We start from the raw sequence: 9,991 nt of genomic DNA on the forward strand, positions 1-9,991 counted from the left end.
TATTTAAAATTTTATTAAATTATTTTTATATATAATATATAAATTAAATATAAAATAAGTATTTTTGAAATTGTAACATATCAAAAAAAAATTTCTCTTTCTGAGAAATATAGAATAAATTTTTTATTATGTGGCTTTTTTGAAAAATTAAATTTGAAAATTTATTGGATATGCATATATTTATTACTTTGTTCATATCACTATTTTTATTAATTAATATCAAAATTATTAACTATACTTTTCATTATAGCTTGGTGTTATATTAATTGTTTAATATAATATAATTATCATTGTCTAACTAAAATATCATGAATTAAAAGATAATATCCAAGTACTTGAACAAATAAAAAATTTGAAAAAATTATTATCAGTTCATTTCTATAATTTGTTGTATTAAAATTTATAGGCAATATTTTTAATATTTATTTATTGTTAGTGTTTTATTTTTTTAAATTATATTTAATCTTTCTTTGCATTTTTTGTAAATATAAATAATGTAATTATGATTAAATAGATCGAGAAAATGAAATATGAGATTATCATACGTTCAACAAATTTTTAAATTTAATTTTTTTAAAAACAGAGTTATATATGAAAATTTTATTCTATATTTTCAATTTAATTTTATATCAAAAATTATCTTTTTTTCTATATATAAAAACTCGAAAGTACGAGAAAATGTACTTTTGTTTTGAAAACATATATATCATTGTTTCTTTAAATCTTCTTATGTAATAATCTTCTATGAAAATTATTACATTTATATTTATATTTAGAATTATATTTGAGATCATTATTTTGTACATAAAAATATTATTTAAATTATGTCAATGATATATAAAATATATATAAAAAATGATATATAAAAATATAAAATATAAAGTATTTATCACAGTTTAAAAATTATTACATTAATAATTTTTCATACACTTAGCACAATAAGAGCTTTATATTCTTATATTATTTTTCATTTCATTTTTATATACAAATTAATAATAGTTGAATCTTAATTTTATAAGTATGAATATATATAGAAAGTAGAGAAAAATAATAATTATTACTTATTAAAAAAAATTGAATAAACTATTATTATTAAATAAATTATAAATAAAAATTAATTAATATTTTAACTTATACTTGACATGTTCAGGATAAAATTGTTGATCCCATGGCTTAAAAATGGAAGTGGTCACGTATAAACGTGTTCCATCAAGACTTAATTGAAGCATTTGTGGAGATCCATAAAGACGTCGGCTTTTTATATAAGTTGGAGCCGGTTGTTCAGTAAGTTCGTTATCTTGAATTACACGAATTTTTGAATCATTTAAAATTGAGCCACCAAGAAAAATTTGACCAACTAATTTTGGTTTTTCCGTATCAGAAATATTATATTGTCTAACGTCTCCATGAAGCCAATTTGATAAATAGAGATATTTGTCATCAAGACTAATCAAAATATCTGTTATCATTCCTATATATGAAAATATATAATAAAAATAAATGATAAATAATTGTTTTAATAAAAATTGTTACATATGTTACAAATTGTTATATATATTGAAATGATATAATAATAAATAGTAATAATATATAGATAAATATATAAATATATATCAATTTTAATAATAAATTCTATTCTATATATAATTCTATATATATTATAATATTATATAATATTGTTATAAAATATTATTTATTTGAATTGCATGTTATTTGTATAGATAGAAGTATACATGTACCTGGCATTTGTGGAGCAATCCATCCTTCTACTTGTTTATTAAGAATTTGAATCACCTTTTTTGCAGTCCATTCTCCATTTGATGTTTTATAAAATTTATATACATTTGAAGTAACTGCACATCCTACAAATCCTTCGCTAGATTTTGGATTATGAAGAAATCGTATTTCAAGTGGCGCAATTCCATCTTCACCCAAATTTAAAACTTGTTTCAATTTTCTTTCGTTCCATGAATAAAAATTTAAGCTTCTTCCATATATTGCTATAGAATATGGAAAAAAAAAACAAAATTATTAAATAAAAAATAAACAAGTAAGGAAAGTAAGTAATGATGATAAATTGATAATTATAGATTGATAAATATAGAAAATAATAATTAACCAGGATCGGCTATATCAGTTGTAGTATAGCCTTTTTTGAAAATTCTAGGTACGCCCCATTCAGATGCAACGAGTACGTCATGATATGGTTGATACCAAAAATCGTAACCGAATGCTGCTTTTTTCTCTCCTATGGTCCAGGTTCCTTTTACTTCAAGTGTTTCTGCATTGATGCAAAGAAATTCACCTATAGCATCCCCATTTGGTTTACCCATTGCAGAAATCAAAATTTCACCAGTTGGCAAACAATGACTTGTATGCAAAGTTGATATCCCATATTGATTTACTTCTATCGAGCTTAATACCTTATTAAAAAAACAGAAACAATTATTTTTATTTTTATTGAAATAAAATTCTTTTACGATGAAATATTGTATAAAATTTGAAATAATATTATAATAAAATATATATGCGAAAATATATATGCGAATAATCGAAAATTTTCGATTATTTATATAAAACAATAATAAAACATAATCCAACCTTTTTGATTGATGGAGTTCGTTCAGAGCTTGTATCAATGAAGTAAACACGGTCGGACATTAGACATGGAAGTATCAGAGTATCTCGTTTTTGTTGTTTATTATGACAACTGCTACAAATATTCCAACCAGAATGATGTAATTCGTCACCAATGTGAGGCATTCGTAATTTATGAATAATCTATAAAACGTAAATATTTTTTGTGATCAAGTTTTAATATATATGTAAATTTCTAATAGAAATTTCCATATAAATATTGTATAAATTATTGTGTTTTATATTATCTTTTAATATATGTGAAAAATAAAAATTTTATTTATATTATATTTATATTATATTATATTAAATATTATATTTTAAATATTATATTTATTTTATATTTAAATAAATATTAAATATATTTAAATAAATATTAAATATATTTAAATAAATATTAAATATTATATTTTATTTATATATTATAATATATGGAAGTAAACATTTTTTACAAAATTTTAGTGAACTTATAAAAAATTTCCTTATTTAATGATTATTTAATTTCAATAAATTTAAAATGTCATATACATGTTGTTAAGAACAATTTTGAATAAGTTTTTCGTATTTTATACATATATTATATAATCAGTTAATTTTTTTAATTTCTGAATTATATATAAAATATATAATAAGTTACATATATTAAGTTATATTAATAAGTTATATATATTAAGTTTTGTGCGATTTAAAATAATATTTCTTATAATTAATAATATAATATATTATTTAATATAATTCTTATATTAAATGTATTCGTTTTTACGCAATGTTAAAATTTTTTATCTACATCTATTAGTTCTGCATGTAGGTAATTTTTCATACACATATAATTTTGAATGTGAATATATACTTATGTATTTGAAATATATGGATATATATGCCTATTTATAGGAATATATAATGCCTATTTTTATAAGAATATATGCCTATTGAAGTTCAACTATTAAATAAAAAAAATAAAATATACAGAAATATGACTATTATGAAACGATTATCTATATTTATACAATAATGTGAAATATTGTTCAAAATGATAAGCTTTAGTTAAATAATTAAACTAATTAGGATTTATTTTTCTTTCAAAAAAATATTTTTATTTATTTATTATTATTAAATATGGTAATTATTTCATTATCCTATTGTTGATAAATTAACTCTCTTAAAATGACTAAGATCGTTAAAAGATCGAAAAAAATAAAAATAAATTTATTTTTGTTCCAAAGAAATGTCTTATTGCAAATGAAAAAAATTATTAAAATTTTTTAACAAGATAAAACTCTTAAAGTTTAACATTTTCATATCATTTGGCTTTTTTGACAAATTGTTCAAGATTTTGGCAATTTGTATTGTATACTTTATTTATAATTTTTTCTAAAAGATTTTTCTACACGAATTAATAATAATTTAGTATATATATACTTTAGTATATAAATATAAAATACATAAATATTATACAATAAATAAATATATAAATAGTACAAATTTGATGATTATCTAAACAATATAATTATATGATAAGATAAACAATATAATTATTTATTTAGATATAATATTCTCAACTAATATACGTGTGAATTTTATATATTAGGACTATTAAGTAATCAATCTATATATAATCTTTATAGAGTAAGTCTAGAGAATCTCTGTAGAGTAAGTAAAGAGTAAATCTCTCTGTAAGAGATTTTTCATCTTTCTAATTTTATTATTCTATCTAATTTAATTATATATATTATACTAATTTTACTATTATACATATTATGTGATTCTTGTAATGATTATATTCTATCATAGTATGATTTGTTCAGTTATTTTTTTTTATATTTACAATATGTATTTCTTATATTATATATTTTTAACTATTGTTACTGAAATATAAAAAAAAGATTTGATATTTCATTATTTTTATCAATTATTTTTTATTTTAATTTAGTTTTTAATGTTTTTATTAGATACTAACATTTTTCTCATTCTCTATTATTATAGTATTATACTATTATAGTATTTTTTCATACTATTGAAATAATGTAATATGCAGATATAAATAACTGAATATTCCAAGTATTCATATTTTGCATATATATAATATATTAAAATATATTATATTAAAATATAATTAAATATATATATTAAATATATTCAATATATTATATATAATTGATGTATATAATAAATATATATATTATTATTATTTATACATTTATATATTTATTAATAAAATTTATCATACCTTACAATAATCTATGCTATTAGGATCTATATCAACTGTGCATAGAATATCAGATTTATTTTTATCTGTATGAATACACACTACATACATAAGTTTCTCACGTGAGCCTTCGAGCATTGCTGCTTTTGGCGATCTGTAACCAGGACCACTGCAACTCATAGTATCTAAAATATAATTAAATGTATATATGTATAAAAAAGTATGTAGCGAAGTATTTGCGTTGCTATTTCAGTTATGTCATTATATGTTTTCATTATTAGATCACATTTCATATAGAGATTTTAAATTAAGATATAAATTTTAATAGAAAGTTAAATTTGTAAACAGATATATGATCTTTTCGCGTATGAGCTATATTTATCGCATAATATTATTTCATGATTATATTATTATATACTTTCTTATAATGGTCAATCGACGATATTGTAAATTTTATGTTATTCAGTAATTAACAGAATAAAAAAATATAAGATTAAAAATTAAACACTAATTAGATGATGAACAAAAAAAGAAAAAATTAATAGATATCATAATGATAAATAATAATAAATAAATAAATATTATTAATAATATTTTTCTATAATATAATAATAATATTATAAATAATTATTTTCAATTTTTATTTAAATAAAATCAATCTTGATGTATTAGAAATATATATTTTTAATACGTACTTACTACGTGTCACTGAATGTTGAAGTATTATCTGAGAATGTCTATCTTTGAATGTTATATAATGATAATGGAATTGGAGAAGGGAATTCTATGATACATTCCATATATAAATACATATACATGTTCTTACGTATAGATATACATATACATATAATTATTATATAATATTATTTTAATATTCTATTTATTATTATTAATGAGATTTAATATTTTATGAATGGAAATACAAATTTTATAATGTATTATTATGTTATGTTAAAATAATAATATTTAAAGATAAAAAATCAAATTTATGAATTCTTAAGATTTAGCGAAAATGAAAATTGAATTATAAATCTAATGAATGTATCGATGTGTGATATCCTCATACATCTTTACATATGTTATAAAAAACAATTTAAACAATTTTTGGTAATTACTTGAAATAGGAAAACTTCAGTAATTTCCATGATTTTTACATATTGTTGTAAAAATCAATATTTTGAAACTTTTTCTTTTACTTTTTCTGTTACTGTCACTTAATTTTAGTTTTCGAGATATTTGCAAAAAAAGATATTATTATTACATAGAATTTCTTTTATATATTTATATTTGCGATTGTGTATGCATAAGCATGTGATTGTCATTTATGATAATAATAACAAGCAAGTAAAATATAACGGATGAATTAATAAAAAATCTACTTATTCATGAAATTATGATGGGCTTAAAATGTTTTAAATCCAATGCTGAAAATATTTTACAGATCTTTCGAAATGTAAAAATAAAATATAAAACAAAATATAAAATCTTTGAAAGATCTCAATTACAATAATCGAAATTATAATTATAGATATCAATAATAATATTTATATATTCATATGTTCATTGTTTGAAGGATTTAGAATTCTTAAGTTTGGCATTGGATTTGAAACATTTAAGTTTTAAGGCATTATAATTCATAAAGAAATAATTTTTTAACATTATTGTTAAAAATTAGTTTTGTAACATTATTGTTTTTAAGTCTGCCTGTGCAATATAAAAACAATAAATAAATGATACTCACAGACTTACGTCTATAATACATATAGATATTTATAAGATTATAACATACAGATAGATATTTATAAAATTCTATGTAATTAATAGCAATTCTTTTTGTAAATATCTCGAAAATTAAGAATAGTAATTTTGAATAGTAATTTTTTTTGTATTTTGAAAATTACTAACTAAGCAGTTGTAATAAATTGTTCAAAAATATATATTGTTCAAAATTTTATCCTTTACATATTTAAAAATGATTAAAATTAAATCAGAAAATTCTATTCAGAATAATTATTCAATTTTCTATATATATAATTCAATCAAAATTTTTGTAATATTTGCAAAAAAAATTGTTACTACTATAAATAAAATGAAAAGTTATTTCTTACTAACTTTCAAAATAGATATATCAAAATCATAAGATTACCTGAATTTTAACATTTGTATAAAATAATTGTTAATTATTTATTTTTTTAATATTAATTTTAAATTAAAATCAAATATTTTTTCAATAAAATAATTAATTAAATAATTAATTTAATTTTATAATATTTGTAAATATTAAATAAAATAAATTAAAATCTATTTTAATTTAAGATCAAGAAGAAAGAAAAGAAGAAAATTTAAATTTAAAATAAAAAGAGATGAAAAAGAAAGAAAATTAGAGAAAGAAAAAGTTTTCTCTAATGATCGTCAACAGATTGAAATAGAAAAATATTTTTTATTATCAATAAATTTTCTTGATTTATAATATATATTTATTAGCAGGGTTCGACTTAGTTAAACAATACTATCAGATCATGCACGCGATATATCCACAAACATCATATATAGTATATTTTTCGACATATTTATTACAAAAAATGAGTAGAAAATCATTTCTTGTTTGAATTTTCCTTTATTACAAATATAAGAAATTATTATAATTATTATGATAAAAATGCTGTTGAAGAGAATATATTTCTATAATTACTTTTTAAATATATAAATATAAAACATAGAATATATTTTCATATATTTTCATAATATATAACATAAAAATATATTTTCTTTATTTATTAAATAAAATACTTTAAACTTTACTTATTAAATAAAATATATTATTTTAATTTTGGAAAAATTTTCATATTTAAAAATATTTCAAAAGAAATAGTTTAATCATTATAATATTCAATGAAGAAATAATTAATATAAAAATAAATTGACAAAATTTATTATAAAAAAATAATTATTATAATAAAATTAATATTTACAAACAATTAATATTTTAATTATGAATTGATTATTTTCTAAAATAAAGATATAAACATATAAAAACATTATTTTCTAAAATATTGAAATTTATTTTTAATTTTACAATTTTTATATGTACAGTATTAATATAATTAAGAATCAATTTTAAAGATTAAAATAAATATAAAAGTTGATATACAAAAATAAAAAATCGATTAAAACTTATTTAATAATCTTTTTAAGTTATAAACAACTTAAATTTACATTAAATGAAATAAGATGCAGACAAAATAAAATGGTGTAATAGATAAAACTATCGCATTTTATTTGTGTTTTGCTTTATTTAATAAAAATTCCAATTATTTATATTATTTAAACTTAATAAATAAGTTTCGAACATTTTTATATTCCAATTTTTTTTTTAATTAATTTCTAAAATCGATTTTTCAAAGATATTTCACGAATATATATATGTTAATATATATAATATATTAGTATATATATATATATATGTATATTTATGTATATATATTATAGTGTATACTTAATATATATTATATATATTAATATATTATATAATATTTTTTTTTATGACGAAGTCTGAAATTTTATTGGAATTGAAATATATTTTATATAAAAGCAGGAAAAATAAAAATATTTCATTATTTTTTTGATTTCAAAATTATTAAAAATTAATTTTCAAAATAATTATTTTTATTAATTTTCATCTCTATAACAAAATTTTTACTTCCGCAACTAATAAATATACTTTTTTCTTTTTCTATTTCGTCGATTAAAAACTAGACTTTTTAATGATTTTTTAATAATTCTTTTATTTTATTCATAAATAAAATATCAAGAATAAAAAAAATTTTATTTTATAAATTTAATCACTGCATTTTACATATAAAAATAATTTTCTTCAATATCATTTAAATAATATTTAATGAAGTATATCATTTTTTGCTTTAAAAGATGTTCAAAATTTAAATCATCAATAGAATCATATAAAAAATATTATTATTTGTTTTTGAATTATTATTATTTTAGGAAATTTATATTTTTCTCGTTACTAATTTCAGTAATTAGAAAAAGATTCTTAATAAGGTTATAATAATAAAAATGTTCTAAATCTATATAATTCAAAGTATTTTAATGAAACTAAGGCTAAAATTATAGCACATTTTTGTTCTATTAATCTTTGAAACATCTTATATATAAAATTTCATTGTATTTTATGTTTATAATAATTTATTTTAATTTATAATAATTTATGATATAATTTATGAACTAAATTTTGTATTTCTTGCAATTATCTATTAATAAACAGTACTGTGTTTATATCATCGATATTTGTCACGAATATTGCAAATATATAATTAATAGAATTCTTTACTAATAAATTCCTTGTAAAACAAATTTATTAACTGTTAATAAATCGAATAATTTAATTATAGTTTTTATATTCGTTGTATTACTATTAAACAAGAATTATTACTTTATCTTCTAATTTCTAATCGCAAAATATAATTTATAAATTTTTTATTATCATATTTTTAATTTGAATTGTTCATTGATAAAATAACACATGAAAATTTGATATATTAAAAAATTGTCGGTATTTATTTATAATCTTCTACATACAGATTTGACATATGCGTATTTATTTATATTATGTTATATATTTATTATTTAGTTATTTTTTTATTTTAATAATTATTTTAATAATTTTCTAATATTATTTTAATAATTTTGATATTTTAAATCAAGAAAATTGATCAATGCCAGATTGATCTTTTTTCTTATATTATTATATTATTATCATATTATTATAACAAATTAGGATTTTTTTTATATATAATTCAATTATGTATTAAAAAATAACTCAAATTATAGAAAGTTAAAATACCATAAGAATATGAGTTTTTTTTAGAAATATTGCAATTTTTCATTGAAATGTTATACACTTTGATGAAATTAATTAAAAAAAATAAAATAAATTAAATTTGATTAAGTTTGATTAATAAAATTAATTAATTGTATATTTATTATATTTTAATTTTTTCTGATATTTTGTATGTCACTTAAGAATTGTTCAGAAAAATATTATCAAAGTCAAAATCATTTAAGAATATTTGTTGCTATTTTAATATTCATATATTAAAACAATAATTATATATAATAATTATAGTGAAT

At 17.2% G+C, this 9,991-nt stretch overlaps 1 protein-coding gene across 1 annotated transcript in view; it reads right to left on the reverse strand.

Annotated features, from left to right (window-relative positions):
* The window catches only part of LOC102677274 (methanethiol oxidase), a 6,954-nt gene extending 1,344 nt beyond the window's left edge, over nucleotides 1-5,610 (reverse strand). Inside the window, exons 1-6 of the mRNA XM_006623280.2 lie at nucleotides 5,531-5,610; nucleotides 4,865-5,040; nucleotides 2,602-2,781; nucleotides 2,120-2,423; nucleotides 1,740-2,000; nucleotides 1,138-1,471 (exon numbers count right to left, since the gene is read on the reverse strand). Of these exons, the coding sequence (XP_006623343.1) occupies nucleotides 1,138-1,471; nucleotides 1,740-2,000; nucleotides 2,120-2,423; nucleotides 2,602-2,781; nucleotides 4,865-5,023 (1,238 nt within the window). The 5' untranslated portion in view covers nucleotides 5,024-5,040; nucleotides 5,531-5,610. The remainder of the gene's footprint in view (nucleotides 1-1,137; nucleotides 1,472-1,739; nucleotides 2,001-2,119; nucleotides 2,424-2,601; nucleotides 2,782-4,864; nucleotides 5,041-5,530) is intronic.
* Nucleotides 5,611-9,991: the final 4,381 nt, after the last annotated feature.

This window comes from Apis dorsata, unplaced genomic scaffold (genome assembly GCF_000469605.1).
Source record: "Apis dorsata unplaced genomic scaffold, Apis dorsata 1.3 scaffold_868, whole genome shotgun sequence".
Taxonomy (NCBI): domain Eukaryota; kingdom Metazoa; phylum Arthropoda; class Insecta; order Hymenoptera; family Apidae; genus Apis; species Apis dorsata.